General features: G+C 41.7%; 3 protein-coding genes across 3 annotated transcripts in view; 1 reads left to right on the top strand and 2 right to left on the bottom strand.

Annotated features, from left to right (window-relative positions):
• Positions 1-1,194: 1,194 nt before the first annotated feature.
• On the bottom strand, positions 1,195-2,249 carry cart3 (cocaine- and amphetamine-regulated transcript 3). Its single transcript, XM_062549228.1, has 3 exons — positions 1,937-2,249; positions 1,759-1,842; positions 1,195-1,545 (listed from the first exon to the last, which is right to left on the bottom strand). Exons 1-3 carry the CDS (start codon positions 2,099-2,101, stop codon positions 1,438-1,440), a joined length of 357 nt encoding a protein of 118 aa, XP_062405212.1. The 5' UTR covers positions 2,102-2,249; the 3' UTR covers positions 1,195-1,437.
• Positions 2,250-18,210: 15,961 nt separating this feature from the next.
• cartl (cocaine- and amphetamine-regulated transcript-like) lies at positions 18,211-19,686 on the bottom strand. The gene is made up of 3 exons (XM_062549628.1): positions 19,481-19,686; positions 19,152-19,226; positions 18,211-18,524 (listed from the first exon to the last, which is right to left on the bottom strand). Exons 1-3 carry the CDS (start codon positions 19,616-19,618, stop codon positions 18,417-18,419), a joined length of 321 nt encoding a protein of 106 aa, XP_062405612.1. The 5' UTR covers positions 19,619-19,686; the 3' UTR covers positions 18,211-18,416.
• Positions 19,687-20,816: 1,130 nt separating this feature from the next.
• iqgap1 (IQ motif containing GTPase activating protein 1) overlaps positions 20,817-23,177 on the top strand; it is a 44,187-nt gene continuing 41,826 nt past the window's right edge. The window contains exons 1-2 of the mRNA XM_062548672.1: positions 20,817-21,028; positions 22,719-22,821. Of these exons, the coding sequence (XP_062404656.1) occupies positions 20,983-21,028; positions 22,719-22,821 (149 nt within the window). The 5' untranslated portion in view covers positions 20,817-20,982. The remainder of the gene's footprint in view (positions 21,029-22,718; positions 22,822-23,177) is intronic.

Below are 23,177 nucleotides of genomic sequence, written 5' to 3' on the forward strand. Positions count from 1 at the left end.
ACAAGCTTTACATCTCTATATTGACCGTATATTGTAGCCATCAACAGTGAAGCGCAGATAGGAGAAATAGCCTCCAAATATTGAGCATGATCCCCGAGCCTCTGCGCAAAGTCATGCGTAAATATGCTCTGTGTTTTTACTTCACAGCAGACAGTAACTGCTGCTTTGTAAAACGTGTCCCAGTTTATCCACCAGTCGCTTTCTCATCATGCCCATGGGTGAAACTCTGACAGGGACCGGTGTGAGTTTAACGAAGACTGAAAAGACCAATGCGGGTGCCACTGTTGACTGACAGTTGGAGAGATTTGGGTGTTCGTCCTTCTGCCTGAATCAGCGCCGCACTCTAAATATGGCCATCTCCCCTGGCCCACCTGGGCACGGGGCAAATTGAAGTCGCGTAGGGTGCTTGCCCTGCCTCTGAAGCTGTTGCTGCCCGCAGCGTGACACATCACTCCCACTGATTATTATTGACGACAAAAAGGATCTGTCAGACGCGGGAGGATCTGTCCGACAGCTCAGACCAACGGGTTGCAGGATAGGGCAGCAACCAGAACAAGAATAGATGAAAGGATGACGATTTACGGGTGGCGAGATTAAGAGGAGTTGAATGGCAGGTGAAAGATTGATTTTATGCACTCAGCCTTTATTCTAACTGACATACACTCACACAACACCAAATTATCTTATGGACACAGATAACGCCTTGAGCCGATGAGATATACTGTTTTGTTTATTTCTCCATCATCCATTATTACCCCAAATTTGAATTTCCCCTTGGGGATCAATAAAGTATCTATCTATCTATCTATCTATCTATCTATCTATCTATCTATCTATCTATCTAATGTTATTAAAATCTTTGAAGCCTAAAGAATACGTCACCACGATGACTTGAATTAAAATCAATATTACAATTACAAACTTTACATTTCATAATACCCATACCCTTGGTTGTTTCCCCTTAACTGTAGTTTACACCAATCCATTTGCAACTCAATAGAAAGAAATATACATAAATAGCCTATCCTTTCGATGCAGATGTAGTTCCCTCATTATTCTATCCTAGGTGAGCCCTGCCTGAGTTTAGTATGGTGATAGACAGACTAATTCTATCTGGTATTATAACGCACATGTCATGAACCGTATAAATGCAAATAAATCCACCAAAACAGTGACCACGCAGACTGCTTTACAAAACGAATAATGACACAGTTTAATTGAATATATAATATCCGTTCACATAAACATCCAGCCGAAGCATCCAAAATGGGCGTCCTTGAGCCATAGGCTACTGTTCATCAGTATTTATGGAGACGTGTCTTTGTGGTGGCACTTAGAGTAGGCTATCATCAAGTCAGTCATAGAAATTGTACAATAAGTGGCATGTGTTTATAGACATCAACTATTTGACACTGTGGCATTGAAACAGAGGACACTTCACAAACACTTCAACAAGAAAAAGTTACAAAACGCCCCCCTCGGGCAGTCGCACAGTTTGCCGATTCTTGCTCCTTTTCTGATGGCGCACTGTTCGCCGACGTCACACTGTTGAAATGATATACATTAATACAACACGCTCTCATATTTAAAACTTTCTTCTAAAAAAATAAATGCACTTAAATCACAGATTGCCCCAAAAATGATCTGACTAATTCCTCAACTAATATTTCAGAACGTACAGCGAGTTAAAAGGTATGTAGCATTACGCCTTAAAACTTTGTCTTGCAGAATGTGCATACACCATGTTGATTTACATACCGTTGGAACTCTTCCAAACTTCTTCTCCCAAAGTGGCATCCGTTTTGCCTGTAGCTTTTCCAGAACGTCGTGGAGAGCTCCGAGCTGTGGAAGTTATGCACAGAGATTAACATGGTGATCACCCAGCTGCTTGTTTTTACAGCCTTTACATAATCACCAACATCGCGTAAGAACTTACAAGCTGTTTTTCGTTCGTCAGGTTTGGATCTTTGGGATAGAAGTCCCTGATGGCTCGCGTATCCAGGTCCAAATCCATATCAGATTCGTTTGTTTCAGCACCCGCGACTATAGACAGCAGCACTGCGCAGGCCATCGCCCGCGTCCACAGTTTGGAGCTCTCCATGGTTCTTCTCGGCGCAAAGAAATAAAGGCGCTCGGCTTGAGACTGTGTCCCTGTCTCAAGGATATCACTTTAGTCGAGCCTCTCCGCTGCCCTTCCCACTTTTATGTGCTCATCTCTCTGTCTGCCCTGTCTTAACTTCCCTCGCTCCACCTTACCCATTGATTCTCCTCGTGCGTAAGAAACGCGTGGATGAGTCATTGCGTAAAGTTGCTGGACTGCTCTTATTTAAGTAAATGCGTCAAATCCCGTAGGGGCTAAAACTTTCTGTTATCCCTCAGCAGATTGTTGAAGACGTTTTCCAGAATACAGACGTTAAGGAGCTGTCTTCTGCCAAGTCCAAATATAAATTAGGCTACATATGACATTTTTCAGAATGAAAAGGAGGAGAGCATGTACTTTTTAATATTTAATGTTACACGTTTAGCTTTTCCTGGAATACAACGGAGCATCTCAGGAATCCCAAGAATTCAGCAGAGTGACAACATTGTAGTGACAAGCCATGGTTGCATCTTCTGAAAGCAACTTTTCTATTCAAAGAATGGCATACCGTACGCTTACCAATTGCGCGAAAAAATAGTGTGCATATTGCATTTCCAATTTCAGGGGTATCTAGTCATTTGCGACTCAAATGCCAACTGACACCCTGTTTTGAACATAAACCATATGCTTCAAACGTTGCTGTGGTCGATTATAGAGTTTAAGGGGAGGCTTATTCCCTGTCATCCTGTTTTCAATGTTGGTGTTAGTTGCTTTGTTTTTTAATGCGCTTTACTTTAATTGCAAATGAACTTGCCTGGATAACATGTATCATCTTAAAGAATGCATACTGTACACACAGTGCAACATCCAAATAGTCTGTATATTATCTGAATGAAAAAACATTCTACAAATCTTAAGAAGATTTAAGGTAATCAGAGGGTTACAGATTAATTACAGACTTTCAGATTGGATATAGTGATATGATCATTGGATTATTTGATATTCCCTGGTATTAGAAACAAGTTTCGCCATAGCTACAATATTCCATAGACATGACATTTATCTTTCATTCCTTTCATTCAAGTAAAAACAAAGGTTTTGAAAAACAATATCTGTCAAATAGAATATGCATGAATTGGCTCTTTAGAATAAATGATAAGAACAGTATAACTACAAGAACAAGAGATCAGGCTTGTTTCTTTTTTGTGTTCTGACTTTTAAAAGCTCTCATCAGTGGGTGTTTCAGTAAGGTCTCTGTTCAACTGCATTATGTCTGTAAATATTACAGAGTCAGTCAGGCCAAGAGGTTAGGACAGTAACTGAAAAAAGCAACCACACTGGAGCCTCCAGGGTACCCAAGCAAGCAGCCGTTTTCATCCAACGTTTTCATCCTTACTCCCCTCCTGCAGAAATATTTAGATGTGCCTTTTTCCCTCCGTTTTATGTCTTTCTCTCCTTGAAAAACATTGTTCTCCCGCAGTTGTTTGCATTCCCTTCATTATTTCACATTTTAGCACGCCTTCTTTAAAACAGTGTGCAGCTGGCAATCTTGAACTTTGTTAAGTACAGCTTTGATCACCTCATTGTGGATCTCAGATGTGCGTCTCCGGTTGGCAGGAGAAAGCTTAGGGAGGAGACTCTACCCATCATGCACTGCACCGTGGGCAGGATGACTCATGGCTCACTCCAATTACTGAGCCAGGGAGTCCAGGCGAACTTTGTCTTCTTCCCCCCATTGTTTTCAGCACACAACACACTACACTATGTATGTTCATTAGCTATGTTTCTCCATGGCTTGCCTTGTGGTCATTCATCCCCTTAAGGTCGAGCTAACTGATCATCCCACATGTGTGTGCGTAAATCAACATGACATTAACATAGCGACAGAGCTGTGGACCTTAATGACTGGTCACCAAATGAGGTGTCAACTCATCTTTCGACTATCCTGGGGTTGGGGGGAAGGGGGGGGGGGGATGACGAACTGTGGTGGTCCACTGGGAATGTGAGGAGAGAAGAGGCAGAAAAAAAGGAATTCCCACTGGGATGTCTCCATGATCATTCCAGGGATAGCCTTCATTTAGATGAATCACAAACCCCTACTCGGGGCTAAAAGGGAAGTCCACTAATTATTAACCACTGGTCCATGATGCCATGAGTCCAAATCCAATAGTCCTGATAGGAGAAGCTATTTGAATTAAGTAACCACTGTTATTTCTTGACATGTATAACATTGGACTTATAACTTGGAGAGGAACAATATTCCTTCACCTGAATTTTAGAAGAGTGTCAAAACCTCAGTGTGACTTGATGATAGAATTCCAACTCAAAACAGCATCTCCAGAGTTACATCAGCGCAAACTAAATTCTAACTACATTGCTGAATTAATAATGAAAGTCCTAATATATGATGCTGATGCATTTCTTCAAAGGCTCTCCTCAAAGAATCAGCTCTGCTGCTTGATATGCATGGCACAAGAGCAGAAGTGGAGATCTTTTGTAGTTGTACAACAATTCAGTGTCCAAAACAGTATAGGCCTACATTGAAATCTTTTTAGTGAGATAAAGCTCTTATCTTATAACCATTTGCATGTCAACCTTAACTGGAGGAATAGCTTTTCAAATGAATATCTGCACTTAATTAAGTTAATTGTGTTTGCCTGGTGCAATGCTGCAAATACTGAAAGCATATTTATTCCTCTGACCTTGCCATTGAAACCACATTAAAGTTGAAGAAAAATATGTTATTTTATTTATTTATTTTTGGAAAATAAGTCAGCATTTTCTAAAATGTATAGGGATATAGAGTGTGTGTGTGTGTGTGTGTGTGTGTGTGTGTGTGTGCGTGTGTGTGTGCCTGTCTGTCTGTCTCTCTCTGTCTGTCTGTCTGTCTGTTGGTGTGTGTGTGTGTGTGTGTGTGTGTGTGTGTGACAAGTCTGTCTGTCTGTACGCGCGCGCGTGTGTGTGTGTGTGTGTCTCTCTCTCTCTCTCTCTCTCTGTGTGTGTGTGTGTGTGTGTGTGTGTGTGTGTGTTATGTATGTGTGTGTCTGTGTACATGAGGGCTACAGAATGAGGGGGTGGTCTGTGCTTTGAAATGTATTCCCAAATGAAAGACAGCTGTGTTGAGTGGGAGAGCTTCACTCATCATTATATCCTGCCTTCATTTCATGCCTTCCATCCTCCTCCCAGCTCCAGCTCCGTAACAAGATCCTGTGTTTGCCTTCGTGTGCTCGGGAGTGCAACAGTCACACTCTCTCTCTCTCTCTCTCTCTCTCATTCTTTCTATTGCTCTTTTTTTCTATCTCTCCTCTGTTCTTTTCTTCTTCCCAATCTTCCTTTTTTTTGTGCACCCACCCCTCTTTCCTAGTCTCCACCTTCAGGATGTCTCCAGAGCAGTCCAATTATCTAACCTGACAGGCCCTTGTGTTGCCATTGATTTCATGTAGGAGGGTGATTAAACGTTTCACTTCCGGAGCTATTTACATGTTTGTTCCTTCTAATAGAGAAAATGTAGAAAGAGCGATGCTGTCTTTAGATGCTGACGCACCACAAGACATAAAAATGCAGAGAAGATGTCTGGTCAACCAGACTAATACCATTCCACACCAGGCCATTGAAGGATGAGGTATTTGACTCTAATACCGGATCACATTTCTTAATGTGGAGGGAACTGGAGCAAGTACACACTGGACATGAGGTGTTGAGAGTGCCATTCTACTTCACCTGAATTAAAACGTATAATAATTTCAATGTATCAGATCTGCTGTACATGGTACATTGGTAAAGTGTGTGATAACCCTAAATAGCACTTCATTAGCACTGCAGGTTGAAGAGGGAGACCTGTTAAAGCAACTGTTACATACGGTATATTACTTTCCTAATCTATTCAACATTATTGCTCCTCTCAGTTATGTTGTCTGGTCTACCTGTGAAACCCATTCTCTTCTATGACACAACACAAGACAAGACATCAACAGTGAAAGGGTTTTAGGATGGAAAAAAACAGAGGAGGGGATGAAGATGAATAATAGAGAGAGATAGGAGGAAATATTGGAAGACAGAAAGAAAGGAGGATCATTAGTCACAAAATAGAATGGTGGCACTGGTTTTTAATTACACGGGTGGCACAACAAATGTGTGTGCCAATACGCACGCACGCCCGCGCGCACACACTCACGCAGACACACTAGCGTCTCATTAGCAGAAGGTACCTATGGTCACAACATCAGGGTTCAGAGCTTAGATAGGTCAGGTGGCATCCCTGCCCTCTCTGGGGCGCTCTCCAGCAAAGTCAGACAAGGTCATCGCCACCAGGGACAGAAATATTCTCTTGACGTAAGTCTTTTGTGTCCGATTCCCTCTGTTTCTCTGCTTGTACAGGTTGAGAAACTACAATAGTGAGAAGGCAATCAGTTCTGCATGAGAAACTGCATGATTTCTTCTTTTCTTTTGGTTATGCCATCATCCCTCACACAGAAACACACACATGCACTTACTGCTGAAATTGAATTCCTTGTTAGATAATTAAGTTGAGTGTCACCCTTTTCAAGACCTTTGAGATATTACTGTTACTTTTATCCATATTATTTAGTTCATACCTTTGACTTTGGAAAAGTTTGTTTCACAAAGTACTGTAACTTTGAGGCAGTTGAGATGACAGAAATATCCTGAACAACATCTATAACATCTGTCAGATTACAAGTCAGAATACAGGCAGAACCACAGATCATACCCCTACATACATTCTCATTTGACATTTCTCTCACACATCTGATAGTGTCTTTTGTTGATGAAAGAAAACATTTTGTCTGCGTGGGAGATCCTTTGAAATTAGACAAGGTCTTCCCACTTCTGACAGGTTTCATAACTTGTTAAAGTAGGAGAGGAGGACTTGAATAAGTTTCTTCTTTTATGAAAGAGGTCCATGGAGGTTTGAATCAGAGAGCTGAGAGAAGCTCAAATACCCATTTGTTCACTGACTGATAGAAAGAGCTGGATATTTCCAGACTCTGATATGATATCATACAGCACTGCCCACAGAGATTACCCATTAGGAAACATGATACAATTCTCTGCCCTGGTGTCAGTGATGGTATTGTCCGCAGGGGACGTGGATGACGGCTCAGTCTCTCGGACCTCCTCACACCTCTGATAGAAACGGACACTTAAATCATGGCTGATGGAACCGTTATGAAGGGGGGTCATCACATTAAAAAGGTCTTGACTTGTCCCTCCTGAACACATAATGACAAGACAATTCTGTGTTTATTAATGCTCTGACATGGATTACGTCAGACACCGAAGGGCATGACTTTATATTCGCGCACAGATCAGTGGGGTGAGGGTCTGTGATGCGGCTCGATGATATGGATATATACCTCCACCGCCATTGACCTCTGTGGGCGTGAGGCGCTGAGATAAGTGCGTGGATCAATCGTTCTCGGTGTGCTTTCGGCCGGCCACACACCTACACACACGCGGCACAGTGGAGAGTGTGGCAGGAGGCCCGTTTGAAAGGGCCATTAGCGCTCCCGGGGAGGCGTGGGTGGACAGAGCAGCCCAGGTGTGCCGCTCAGCGCTCAGTGTCACGCCGCCGTGGCCTCCGTGAAAGGCACCAAATGAGCAGCCGTTTATCCTCTCGCTGTCACACTCACGCCGGCTCGTCCTGACCTGAATGGTGGCGCCAGGCGCCAGAGAGACACAGAGAGGAGTGTGTGTGTGTGTGTGTGTGCCTGTCTGTGTGGTTGACTGAGGGAGACCCAGACAGTGTAAAGTATGACATGTGGATGTGGCGGGAGGTGGTTTGACCTCCATCTCATTCTTTCACAATGACATTCCACTCCAAGGAATCAAGACAGTCTTAACACTGCTGAATTCACATGAAACAGATCACATGAAATTCACATGAAATCTCATCAGTTATTTGTCAGGAGGACTAGTCTTCTCATTTCGGCTCATATTAGAAGAACCAGTCTGATGTTTGAGTGAATTAAATCAATTGTTCTGATCATAAATGCGCATTACATTACAGTGATACTTATTGTGATTTGAGCACTTTACTAAAGGACTTTATAGAAACTCTTGGAAACTTTCCAGTGGATTGCAAGCCTGAGCAATGCATGAAACAAAATTAGGAGGCGCATCCTCTCCTGTTACATAATGTTGCCCCCTTCGCTGTTTGTGTCAGGTTGGCAGGAGCAGACCACTTACGTGCTAAGGCAGAAGCCTCTTCAGATCTCTGCTGTCATAACCTATCTTCTCACTTGTGACAGTTTTTGCTTTCATAATTGCACTCGTTAGTAAATAATAGATGCTTGACATGTAGTTATCAAACGAAAACCGTGGACATTCAAGGCTATCCCATTCTCTACCCGGTGGAAGTACTAATATGTGACTGTCAAACAGAATCTAAACACGGGTCGTTGGGAATGACCTCTGCGTATGCTGGCATAGCTGGATGTAGGCGAAAGAATAACATGGGCCTAAGGACTCAGCGTTCGGCGCCGACAAAATCAGCTGTCTTTTAGTCGTTGCATTGCCCTTTTTGCTCTATTTTTAACGTCATACACGCAAACAGTGAGAGCTTTTCTATGTCGCAGTATTGTGGGTTCGTCCTTGTTTGGTCACTTTTTTTTTTTTTTTTTAAAGAAAAATGTCCAGACTCTCATCAGACTCCTGGGGCTCGACGGACTGATGGAACACGGAGGGAACCCGACCACCCGGACTGAGGGGCGCGTTCTGTTGCCCTTCGTGCGTCATCATAAAGTAATTAAAGGTCTGTGAGCGCGGTGCCTTTGCTCGTTGCCTCCCGGTTCCCCTGCCTACACAGCTTTTATTTGCACTGTGGACAGTGCACACATGCTTATTTCCTTAATTGCACCACGTGGATATCATGTCACTTGCATTTGCCGTCAACTCTGCCTGTGATCACTGAACACAACATCTCCCCCACTTGCCGCCTGCTGCGTTTTATTTAATAATCACATCCAAGCCCCAAACCTGAGAGATTGATCAGCCATAAACTATTTGTGTATTGATGATGAGACACAGAAAACCAATCTATACAAAGGGTAAATGAAGTCAAGTGTCTATCCATAGGCTAACTGTTCATTTATGTGTCAAAGCAAATTAGATGAATGTGACATGATCAAATGCATAGGCTATAGCAACTTAGGTTAACTTTGGTAACGTATAGCAATATAGATATTTTCAAACAATTTCCACATTCAGCGAAAAACGGATTTAGGTCATTCTGATTTGGATGTAGTCCGTGTGCGTAAAACATATTACCTCTTCATAAGCACAGTCCGGATGTTTTTCTGTCTGTTCAACGATGGAAGCAAGCTGTGCTGCATCCGGTAGTGATGCTGTTCCCTCCTGACAATAAGTGCTAAATTGGTGCAGAGATTACAGTGACATTTTCATCATAACTAAAAAAAACTTTAACAGGAAAAATGAAAGTCAAGCAATTAGCACAAAGTTGCGGCGGCCTAGCGTTATTAAATACAAAGAGCTTAGCAATGACTGGCAGGCCTTACGTTTCTTATTTGGGAAGGTTTCATTACATGCTGTAAAGGTCACTGGTTTCTGTAAACCGGGACTCTTGTAATTTCAACACCTTGACACAGGATACATTAGGTTACTTCTAAGGTCTACAAGGAGCACAACCAAAAACATTTAAAGGATACTTTTAATGTAGGTGGTCTCTTCTGATTTTTTCTTTGCATATTTGTATGCAAATTCATTCAGTCAGTCACTGATTCTCACTGACCAAAAAGGAATAGGGCGGCCCTAAACAACCGCATTTGTGGACATTTGGATGTGCAATTACACACAATTACATTTTTCTTATTGAACAAGCACAGGATGACTCCCTCTGTAGAGACACATGTCTATTTAAAGGTGTATAATGATCAGCCCAAGCCAAGACGCCCCCTGTAATTCTGCAAGGTAATTTTTTCTCTTCGTGTGCAGCTTGGTGGAATAACAATTTAATCTAAAAGCTACTAATGGAATATAGTTTTTTTTCTGTTGCAAAATGGACAGTGAACACTGCCATCATTCATAAATGGATTAAAACAAAAACCCCTGTGCTCTGAGTAATTATGCATCATGAATCATTCATATGCTTAGAGGAGTTTTTCTCTTCACCTATATGATGACTCATTCTCCTCTCTGATTGGTTCCCCCTTTATTAATTGGTGCAAGGTATTGGTGCTATGCCTCATGGTTGACAGCCATATTGGAATAGTGTTCAGGGACTCTCATTGGCTCAGAGGTCATTTGCTTGTTGTGTCTAAATACCCACCTAATGAAATATGTTATTTTGGTAACATTTTTCTTTTCAAAAGGAACAATGTTGGAAGGTAGTCTTTCAAAACTTGTTTTGAAGGCATGTCTATCTATTGATCAATCAATCAACACAGTCAATCAATTTCACTATCTTTCTTTCTATCTATCTATCTATCTATCTATCTATCTATGGTTTCTAAATTTTCTACAAATGAGAGAAATATTTCATAATGAGCATTGCTTTTTTTCTCATCAAAGATGATTTATTCATCCATAGAGGGAAATTTCAGAATTATTTCTGTGTATTTTAATAAAATAATGTGACCATGAAGAGTAAGGACTTAGTAGTTATACATTGAAATTAGCTGAATAGTGGGGTTATCAACAATCAACTTATACAATTTCGAGTTTATCATATTCAATGAGAGTGGAGTCTCCAAATGCAGAATTGCTACTGCGGTACATCAATATAGACATTAGATGGCAGTAGTATGCTACAAATTCTATGAGACTGATGCTGCTGATGCTGGAAAAAATCTACATCTGTTGCTTTTGATCAGGTAAAAATGCTTGAGGGCTAAGTACATGTAAATGTATGGAAAGGAAACTAGTAATGAAAACAATCATCAAGATTGCATGCTTAACTCTGCAATTTAAGTTCCAATAAGGAACATAAGATAGAAGAGGATTTTGAGGGGGTTTTGTCATAAGTAAAATAGTAAAAATCATAGCTCCAGCATCAAGCTGATATAACAGCGTAAACAAAAACAGCTTTCGGCGCCACATAACAGCTGCTGTGCCTGAATATAGAAGCACAATAACGTCGGTTTCTGACATTATAAATAATAAAACATTTTTCCCTTTAATAACAACACAGACAGACAGAACACAGACATGTGCACAACTGTCTATTTTATAACCTGCTTCATCACACAAAGCCGAGGCCTACGGGGAGGAAAAAAGAATGACATGCAAGTGATGAACACGTTCATGTGAACTGTTCTATTGTCCCGTAAAAAGCATTTGGACCTGTAGCTGGAAGGGTACGCATTTGTAACACTCGTGCAGTTCTCGTGCAGTATCGACCAGCACTCAAATAGACCCGCAGGATGAATTTTGGCATGGCCAACTGAACCGACATATTAGTGTTGACGACTATCCTCAGTTAAACTGAATCAGAGCTGTATAACCATTGTTGTCAAATCCCCTGGGTTGGGGTTAGTGCTAGGGTAATCCTTGACTTGACTTGGCTCTTCCTCAGCTCTCAAATCATGAAATTGGCATACAAAACATTTTGAATCAATCTGATGATATATGTTACTGCAGTTCCTTTAACAGGGCCTGTCTTGAAAACAACAAAATGTTGAAAGTGGCTCCTTGATAAGCCATATTTTTGAACAGATTATTCTCTTCCACACTGAATCACATTGCACCATAGTGTCTGTCAAGAAAGTAAATGTAAAAGTCACAATGCACTCATGTACTCTAAAGTGAAATGTGTATCTAGGCATGTGTAAATGTGTCTCAACTGAACCGTTGTAAAGCGATGCAAAAATCACGTTTTCCCCTCAAATGATTCTAGCTTGTGTGTGATGGATCTTTTTCATATATTTAGAAAGCACCTACTGGGTAGTTCATTTGGGAGAGACAAGCTTCATTGCTTGCAAAGAGAACCCAGAGGGGCATAGCCACAGACCCCTGCAGACTCACTCAGTATTCCTACTCAGACGTGGCATAAGAACACAAAACCAAAGGGCAACACCACAGCCTACCTGCACACTTTGATATTCTACAACAATCCACCTGACACTGAGAGAAGCACATCTATAGCAATGCCCCAGTCTGAAACTATTCACATTAAGAAAATTCATTTTGAATTTTAATTGCCAAAGCGGTAAAGAAAAGAACACGTTGACTGTGCTTATAAGGGGCTTTAGGAATTATGCTTGTGTATTCATTAAATGTTCTCATTATTTCAGCCAAGCTTATCATACCCCATTTGTACATGAGCAGCACAGAGCAATTAAAACACTCTCTACTGGAACTATGCAGGCTCTGATTAATGCCACAATAACTACAACGCCACACAACTTGTGTAGTGTAAGTGAGGGGATTTTTAATGGCAGAGCTCTGCAGGCAACACATCCGCATATTAACATTGAGAATAAAAAAATATTGTTAATACTCTATTCCTTACCATGGACAAAGTTGAGGGAAGTACTATCACTGATATAAAAAAAATGAGGCCTGGATAGACTTACCTCTTGTGGCCACAGTCACCGCATTACTGAGTCTTTTTAGATCCATAGCTCAATCAGCTACACAGATGAGAAGAACAGCTGCTAGTCTTCTTGTCTTTTTTGGTTGGAAATGGGTTGAATTAACAGTTCAGTGGTTTGTCTCTGGGGTCTTGCCTCAGGCACATTCTCAACAATAATTGGTCCAGGTGGAATGTCCTGACTAATCAGTTTATTGATTTGGCCTTATTTGTTTAGGTAACGTTGGTGCTCTAACCACTTATGGGGGTTACCTTTATGGGTGTGTTGATATGTAATTGACACAACAACAAAAGATATGAAACAATAAGATGATTTGCAAGTATTAAGTGCAGGGCTGTCCTGGACCCGGTGGTGAAGATGGACTGATTGACCCTTTGGAGTAGGTGGGAAATATGGGCAATATCCGCCTTTATTGCACTGTTTCATTTCAACCTTTGATCACATGCATTGTTGGAGTAAACATATTATTAGAATGGATCAGATGAAGGCTGTTGCTGCCATATTCCTATGTGGAAACATTGCATGCCACTAAAAGAAAGACAGACGCACGCGCACAGTCGCGCACACACACACACACACACACACACACACACACACACACACACACACACACACACACACACACACACAAAAAGTATTCACCCCCTGAATATTTCCCCTTTTATTGCTTTTATAGATGAAATTTGTCAATTTGATTTGCCATTTTTACAATTGTTTACAAAACAAAAGTCTTTACTGTCACAGTGAAAGCAGATTTATACAAAGCTATTTAATTAAAAATACACTCGAGAACAAAATTCTTTCTCAATCATATTCAATTCATTATTCATACCCCTGGCAAATATGTTTGTTCAGACTGAAAAATGGCGTGTTCAAAATCATTCATACCCTTTGTAAATAATCAATGGAAACATCTTTATTTGCCATCACAGCTCTCAAAATAATTATTAAAATACCTAGCAAGCCTCTCCATGTCTCCACAATGATTCTAGATGGCCCCTTTTTAGCAGCAATCCGGGCTTTGAAGCAGGAACGATCATTTGCAATCACTCTGGCCTTGTGCTCACTTTTTTCTCGACTCTGGCTGGGCCACAATGTTGATATGGTTTTCTGTTAACCATTTCTTGGCTTTTTTGGGCTGTATTTTTAGGATCATTGTGTGGTTTAGTCCGGTCTCTGGTCAATCAGTATTCCTGGCTACAATTCCAACATGACAATAAAAGAACACTCTAAACAACTCAGAGAAAAGGGTATTGATAAGAACGGATTGAAAAGAAAGAAAGAAGAGGCTATTGATAGAAACAATGTTCATGTCACTGAACATCCCATGGAGTTCAGTGAAATCCATCATCCAGGAATGTAAGGAATATGGCAAATGTGGCCTAGAGCAGGCCGTCACCACAAACTGAGTGACTGTTCAAGAGGAATACATTTGGGAGAGGCCACCAAGGCACTTATGACAACTCTGAAGAAGCTTAAAGCTTCAGCAGCTGAGCTGGGAGAAATTATGCACCAAATGAGTTGTTCCTTCTTCACCAGTCAAAGCTTTAAGGGTGAGTGGCCACTAAAGTTCGCCCAAGACATGTGGGAGTAAAATTGCAGCATGCAGATGTGCAAGCCTGATTGAGACCTATTAACGCAGACTCGCATGTTTTAATTGTGGCCAAAGGTGCATGTACTAAATGCTGACTTGAAGGGGGGGAATATTTATGAAATCACTTATTTTGCATTATGTATTTTCAATCCGTTAACATTGCTTTGTAGAAATCTGCTCTCAAAGGGGGGTGTTTTCATATATTATTGTATGAAAGAGCTAAATTGACCAATCTTCCATTTATAAAAGCAATAAAAGGGGAATATCTCCAAGGGGGAATAGGCTACTTAATATAGGCACTGTACACATGACATTTTAAAAAGATCATGTGCACAATCACACTGGCGCTCTTGTGTCACGCACCTAGTGATAATGTAATCAAGGCTGCCGCAAGGGATTCTGGGAGAAGGACCCAACTATACTGGAGGTACCTCTCATGCAGCGTTTATACGTCCTCCCTCGCTCCTCGGGCCTCGATCCTCACTGATCTACATAAAGAATGATGGGGCGGCAACAAGGGATAGTCTATCCCTTCTTCTATCTTTCTTTATGTAGATCAGTGAGGATCGAGGAGCGAGGAGCGAGGGAGGACGTATAAACGCTACATGAGAGGCACCCAGAGTGCTTGGCTGAGACTGTGTCTCCATGGAACAGGGACAGTATTGAACTCAAAGCAAACATAACAGGTTAACTGACAGATACATTGTGCATCAAATGCCAAGTACACTAGGGTACAAAACTCATTCAAACACTCAAGGTTATTTACCAGTTGCTTGTGATATGATATAGATTATTATCAAATAGGCTCAAGAGGTCAAGAAGAGGAACTTCCCACATTATGGAGGCATATTGTATGTGTGCATTTAGTATACATGTATGTTCTGCTTTCTAGTCCTGTAGATAATGACACATTTAGCAATAAAAGCATATTGGCCATGCCAATAAAGCATTGCAGAGGTCATTAGTCCTTTGTGAGCATTACATTTGTATTATTGATCTGAGCTGGTAGACCAAGAGGGCATACGTAGATTTATAACCGTGTCAGTGCTGTCTCCGGTTGCATTTAGCTAGTATTTACTAGGCTTTGTCTGATTCGTCTATTTTGTTGCATATTTCTTGCTTCCAGGCTGGGTGTTATAACTTCTGTTTTCCCCCTTGGGTGGAAGGAGTGTGGGGGTGTGAGTGGTTGTTTTCTGTGTGTGTGTGTGTGTGTGTGTGTGTGTGTGTGTGTGTGTGTGTGTGTGTGTGTGAGAGTGTGTGTGTGTGTGTGGTGGGGGGTGAAATAAAATCTAAACAGCAGATTCTTTGTGATCAACTTTCTTATGTGAATCATTCATGACTATTGATGGGGAGAAAGAGAGGGAGAGAAAGGGAGGATACAGAGAATAAGAGAGAGTGAGAAAAGCAGTAGGAGAAAGTGAGCTCAGGCTGAGCGAGGAGCCAGACAGGCTGGGGGGGAAAACAGGGAGGGAGGTGCAGAAATGCCAGCACTGAACAGTGTGCCTACAGGAATAATAAAAAAAACGGTGTTTCTCCTGAGAAAATCATGTTTCTCTTAGTGCCCTGTGAAAACTATCCTACAGCCTCCATAGCTTAGTGTGTCAGGCGGGCAAGGAGGTGGATTGATCCTGGCGCTCAGCGAGAGTGGAGCCAGACATTCATCTCTGCGTAGGGCCCCATCTTAACGGTCCCTGCGGGGGTTCCTCTGCCCTGCCGCAGCGATAGATATCACACCCCTCAGTGCGTCCTCGTCGTGGTGCTCGTGGCAAAGAGAGCGCAATAAAAAAGCAGACTCATTCACTGAGGTTGTATCAGTATTGATGCTTGTTTATTGACCCCTGAAATGATGCCTCAGTAACATAACAGTGGGCAATCAGCTCCCCCCACAACACACCCAAGCAACCTTTGGCTGTGCTGTTCTTTTTTTTATTTTATTTTATTGTCTCTTTTAGATCGTCGTTATTATGGGGCATCCATGCTGAATTGCTCAAATACACTGGCTACAGGTTTATGACTGACTTAAAACCCTGGGGAGTGAAACTGCCCTTGCTTTGCTATAATGATTTTTTTTACAGATGTACTGTACCCTATTGTATCTTAAGCGGTCTTATTGACTAACAGTAGGAGAAGTCGGCATCCACTCCAGATTAGGTCACACAAGGCAGTAGTTTCGTGACTTTTTGGGAGAGAGAAATTCATTTTGCGACTGTTGAAGTGTCACATATTCTGTGGCAATTTTTGTTGTGAGAAATAATAATGATAAAAAGAAAAACGTGCATCTTAAATGCAAATATCAATAAAGATGTATCTTATTTCTATAGCTGAGCCTGCTGCTTTTCAGCGGCTATCCCAGAACAGGTGTGAAGAAGAAAATGGCCTCAGGGTTCTCTCAAATGCACATAGTCAAAACAAATTGCCCCAATGTGTCTGCATTGATCCTCATGGAAGAGGCTGGGGAGTTGGAGTGGATCACTCCCTCATGAATACCACAGTGGAGCAATATCGGCAGTTGTGTCATATAATTGCTTTGTTGGGTCTACAGTGTGCTTTGTCATGTAATCATTTGGCAAATAGACACACAAATACAGGTGCTCAGAGAGTCAGGCTGCTGCCACAGATATGGTGCATTAGGAAATCATCTCTAAAAATAAATAGATGAGCACTGCTTACACAACAATATTGTGTAAAATCTCTTAGGGTGTAAACATTTCACTGAGACAGCGTAAGTGTTCTTCCCAATATAAGGTGTTCTACAGATCGTTTAACTCAATATGAGATTTAATAACTAAAAACGTATGTTGTGCATCCTCTCTCTTGCAGTAAACTTTTTTATTAGTCTATGCTTGAACAACTTAGATCAACCTGAATCATATTTGTTTTCCTTCAGGTCACGTAAAAAGGTTATTTTTTAATATTTGAAAAGTTTTTCTGCTATCTGCTTTAAGATGCATCATAAGTTCTGCAGCTGTGGGGTTTTTTGTAAAACACCAGGTTCATATATTGTCAAATTTCACAGAACTTATGTGAATTTGTCTCATTTGTCTCTTTTAAGGTGAGTTACTGCTGTCTGTCTTTAGTTGAAATGTCCTCACCAGAGGATGAGGACTGCTTAAGCCACTGATGATTAGTGGGTTTATGTAGCATTATCATGTCAAGAGTTGACCTTGGTAAGTCATGCTGGTGAGGTGTACTAGACCGATCACAATTCAGTCGCTGGTGGGTTCTGTTGACAGATTCACAGGATGAGGTTGTAGTGTTATCTCTTGACCATATGCTGACCTTGCTCAATATCTGCTGCATCATTTCCATCACTACCACCACCACCACTGCACAAATTGAACTTCAAACTTATCCTGGGACGCTGAGATGTCATGGGAGGCAGAAGTGGTGGGATGCTGCATGCAAAATGACGTGTGTGTGTGTGTGTGTGTGTGTGTGTGTGTGTGTGTGTGTGTGTGTGTGTGTGTGTGTGTGTGTGTGTGTGTGTGTGTGTTGTTTGTGTGTGTGTGTGTGTGTGTGTGTGAGTGTGTGCTTTTATCGCAGTGCAGGGTTTTTTTATAGCTTGAGCAGTGGGCTACTCTCAAAGCAATAGTTCAGTACCATTGCGACTTTCAAAGGGTCTGCTCTGTTGAATTAAAAACCAGAACAATAGGCACTTTTCACTTCAGAGAGACTGATGATGATGGAATACCTGCAGTATAGTATTTCTGTGACTGTATGTTAAATAACAGGGCAGGCTATATTATTTACATCCTAATCCTAATTATACAGTAAGCTATCAAAACTGCAGTGAACTACAACACATCAAGCTTATGAACAGAATGGACTGCACCAGAGGTTTTTCTTGCATTTCTTATGAAGGTAAAAATGCCCCCCCCCCCTCCCTCCCTCACCCATGTATTAAGATTTACACAAAACGTGAAGTTGTATCTTCTTCTGTATCAAATGATGGTCTTGAAACAAAGATCTTACAGGTATACATTTATTTCTCCCATTCAAGTTTACAACATTCACAATTTCACAAACATCATCATAAACAAACACATAAAAATCATTTTACATTTCATACCATACTCATGCTGAAAGGTAATTACAACGCAAGTCAATATTTTTAGGACACTGCGCACTCCGGTAGATATCCAGTGGTAGTTTTGTTGTGGTGTTGGTGACGCTCTTATATGCACTTGAGAAGGTAAGAGTTGCAGTTACTCCCCCGGCCACAGTCGCATAGAGTCCCATAGCGTGGTCCATATCTCATGGCACAACGGGAACCCATCCCACACTGAAAAAAGAAAGTAGCGACAGTTATCACGCATTGCGTCATGGCGCTGCAGTCACCTTAACTTTTTCTAAACAGGATAACTGACACCTCCTTTCAGGACATCAATTGCCATATATGTAATGTAACAATACTATTAACCTATTGGAAGAAAAAGGGGATAAAATAGGCTATTTTGCTGTGGACTTGTTGACTTGTTGTGTTGTAGACATGAGCGATGCGTCTCTCTGAAGGACTTCAATAGGTCTCTGTCATAACTTGCATGCATTCCAATTGGGCTAATTACTCTAAGCTCTGTTATCTTGACTGTTGGTTAATTGCATGTAGGCTAACACGGTCCATAAGAAGGCCGTGTTTACTGACATTTCGCGGCTAGCAGTCAGTGTGTGCTCTGCCAGAACTTTTTAATTGCACCAGATGGCTCCCATAGTAACAGCGCAGTAAGAGTGTATCTCTTAGAAATGAGACAAGCACAGCTCACACAACAGCATCGTGCAAAAAAAACAAACAGGTGTGTGTGTGTGTGTGTGTGTGTGTGTGTGTGTCTCTCCCTCTCTCTCTCTCTCTCTCTCTCTCTCTCTCTCTCTCTCTCTCTCTCTCTCTCTCTCTCTCTCTCTAACAGTTACTGACCAAGGGGATCCCTCTCTTCTCCGCACTTGGCAGCCGGTCGTGATATTTTCCCAGGAGCGCCTCCATCGCCTGCAACTGTAGGAGAAAAGGACAGCGACACTGTGGTTTTTAAGTCAAAAATTCAAAATCACTTTAAAGTATCACGTTCACCTTAGTTTCCACTGCACAGCCACAGGCCTGACCTTCAGACGAGATTTAAACTAAACTGGTTGCTGTTCTAGTTTCTGTTGTTGTTGTTTATTGTTTCAGATTAGCCTATATTTGGCATGCCATGCACAGGCTAACAGGATATACTAGAAATTAAAAGTCTAACAGTTTGCGTGACTCACCAAGTCTCTCTCCGCAGACACTGCAGAGTTCTGTGGCCCAGCGTCTTCTGCCGAAACTTCCTTTGACACCTGTCCATTAGAGATGGCGGACAGGACACAGACGCACAGGAGACCAAATAAAATTCCTGCGCTATCCATGGTCCTGAGAGTCAGTCAGATGAAACTGAAAATCAAGGGTCACCAAATTCAAACTCAGGAGCAAGACTGAAGACTGGAATGACCGTACGACCCTCCTTTATAAAGTAACAAGCTCCGCCCGCAATGGAAACGTTATTGTCCTCAAATGCATAATTTATCGGTCGAAAATTGTCCAGTAGCCTATCGTAGGTTATCTGATGCATTGGGTAGGATGAAAGTAAACAGCAACAATATCCTCGCCAAGAGCTTTGTTTGCTGTTAATATAATGTATTACGCCTGTTCAAAATCATTGTGCATGACTCCAGTGAATTGGTATAATGTTTTTTTTTGTTTGTTTGTTTTTTAAATCATCACCATCTGTAACCTAATCGCCAAGTTAAATCTTTCATAGTCCAATTTAGAAAAAGGCCATCAAACAAAAAGACATTCAAAAACCAATCACTTTCCCAGAGGATGATAACTACACTCCAAGTGCTTTAAAAGCAGATTAACCGTGGAATTTAATTCAATTGTAAACATATTGCTTTTGGGATATTTGGCATGGAGGAGTTCATAACGTCCGAATGAGACTAATTTGTGCAGGACTGCCTACAGGCTTATAATCTTTAACAAAGTAAAGGCCTACGACAGATCATAACAATTTATTTGAGCAGAAATATAGGTGTGGATAACTGTCATTTCGTGAATTCAAAGGGCACTGGAGTGGCCAATTTAGACCCACCGACGCCCCCAAGAATTACAACTGGGATTAGAAATGAAAACAAATGGGTTCGTGCAACATGTTGTAACTGTCCTCTAAGCTTACCAATTATTATAAGATATATCCTACATACATGCCAAAAAAGTGGGATGCGTTTGATCATTCTAATTTCATATAATAACCTTACTGCAAAATGCTTCACGATAAATAAAAATAATAATAATAATTTCAACAACGTTAAATGATGTCAATGGGCTACAATCACTTTTGAAGGTTCAGGGCCACTTACAGTAGGCTACTGTAGGCCCAATGTGGTAGGCTAGCCTGCTAAAGTTTGATCAGCATAATCATGACGCTACATACGTGCCTGCCCTGCACTGCGCGGTAGAGGGAGCTACTGTAGCACTTAACTTGTTTGACTTGTGATGGTTATTTCCTGAAACGCATACTTTTGGATTTAGGAAGGAACACACCCAGTGACATCAGTAAGAAAAAAAGCCTCACTCAGACCTTGCAGTGAAGGAGCGAGGGGGCAAGGGGTGCCTTTTCGAATATTTTAGAGCAACTTTACAGGGAAGATCTGGAAGAAACCACGGCACGCAAAAGAATCCAGAGGAACACCTGGAGAAGCGTGGATACCTTTGAGAAAGTTTTAAAGAAGCAATGTCAACTTCAGATGAATCAGACGGGCTTCGGCCACGTTATGGGTGTAAGTGCTCAAAACTTTTTCTCTCTCGCCTTGAGTTATACGCTACCCGTAGACACAACGAGAGGAGTTGCTTGAACTTCTCAAGGATGTGTTGGAGCGTCATTGTTTCGTGTGATTATGGTATGCAAAATACTGCGTAAAAATGGTTACAACTGAAAGAGTTTGTCCACCGTCTCTGGTTTAACTTTCTGAATCAGCGCGTGTAATGCAGACTTCCGCGTTTTCATTAATCGCTCTCTACTGTTCCTCGCCCTGCCCTCCATCGATACTTGAAGTTAATTTGTTTAAGACATTTATTCTCAGTTCTTGTGGTTCTTGTGCTAGTTAGAGCACATCGTTGTTGTAGATCAGGTTGACATAGTACATGACGAACAAAAAAAAATCCAGGTGAACACAAGTTGCTCAACTTTTCTGTGCAAGAAGGCTGTTCATATCTCACTAGTTGGATTGTGTCTAATATGTATCAATTATTCATGCAACATGTGTTATTAGAGTGTGTACAGCTGTTAGTCAAACATCAGCCCCAGTCGACGTTATCGTTTCTTCAATTGAAGGGGCCCTGCGTCGTGGTAGGATAGCAGAAATTTCCATTAAACTCTTAAGTATTCGTATCAAGTAGACTGACATTTACGAGTAGGTTCAGTATTGAAAGCATCACCCACCACAACCAGCGCGACAGATAATGACAGAAGTGACCTATAGGGATACATTATAGCTCATCCATCGTTACATTGCGGCTCATAACCGAACAAATATCTATTTTAAGTATCTGAACTGAGTAGCCTAGGCGGGAAGTTTATTAACACTTTCAAAACCATTGGCGAGAACAGGACTAACTCTCTCACGAGTTGAGCTGAAGCCTATATATCATATATAATAGCCCAAAACAGCAGACTGACGATTGCTGAAGAGAATGAGGTTATCAAGGGATCAGTCATGTCCACACCTTGTTGTGTGTGTCCTTTTGATCAGTTCATTCATCTCTAGGGAGGGTGAGAGAGAGACTCTGTCTTGAAAATGTATCAGTCAATGCATCGTGACTGAAATAACACAACACAAACACTAAAAGTCTGGCAGGGTCTGAAAGTTAAGGGGACATCAACATTCTCCTCTCAGCAGCCATTCTTATGACTCTCAGCAAGACTCTCATAAATCACTTCAGTATGTGAGCTCAGCACAGCTTCATGGGGAGAGCAAGCGAGTGAGGGAGCAAAAGAGGGAGGGGAATGGAGAGAGAGAAATAGAGAGAGGGAGAGAGAGAAATAAAGAGAGAGAGAGAGAGAGAGCCAGAGGGGCAGAGGCTCCTGCTAAGTTACGCAATCAGGATTCTGCGTCAGCCCAGTCGACTACACAGCAGCACCAGCAACCTTTTAAAAGCCAATAAGAAAAACCCCAGAGTAATGAAATGAATGAATGAGCTACTTTGTTTCACAGCTTGGGTATCTGTAATATAGGGCAAGGACCCAGGGCCCAGGGCCAAGACATGACATGAAATACGCGCGTTATTTAATCAGTGTATGTAACCCCATGCTCCCAGCTCAAAGTGAACTTAATCCCATGCCTGGTTAGAGGGGGTCCCATGTTTGTGTCTGCGCTGACAAATAGTAGTCGTGCATGCCTGAGACGTTAATGTGTTTACCACTCGTTTATTGTGTTTGTTTATTGTTTATTGTTTATTGTTTGTGTTCAGCGGTCCTGGATGGCGAGCAGCGGCTCACTGCCGAGGAGATGGACGAGCGGAGGCAGGCAAACATGGCCTACGAGTACTTGTGCCACCTGGAGGAGGCCAAGAGGTCAGTGGCTTGGGCAGTGGGGTGGGTTGGGCAGTGTTGTTGATGGCGTAACTTGTAATGTGTTGAAAGCAGGGTGTCTGGGCAGGGATGGGGGGATGTGTGCTGAAACTCGGCTGTCAGTTGAGATGCAAATTGTTGTAGACTTCAGGTCTGCTTTAGTATTTGGGGGTTGAAGAGCTTCTCTGAAGTGTACAGGGTTGCATCAGTTTTGAATGGGAGAAGAAATGTATTTGACTGGAATGGATTTGGCTATATAGGTCTAAAGTTTTTTTTTTTTTGCTTTTTTGCAACTGTTCAGTGTGTTGACTTTTATGTGAAGATAAGGAGTTGTTAGTTTGATATTGATGTGAGGCTTA

Source organism: Sardina pilchardus, chromosome 11 (genome assembly GCF_963854185.1).
Source record: "Sardina pilchardus chromosome 11, fSarPil1.1, whole genome shotgun sequence".
NCBI classification, from domain to species: domain Eukaryota; kingdom Metazoa; phylum Chordata; class Actinopteri; order Clupeiformes; family Clupeidae; genus Sardina; species Sardina pilchardus.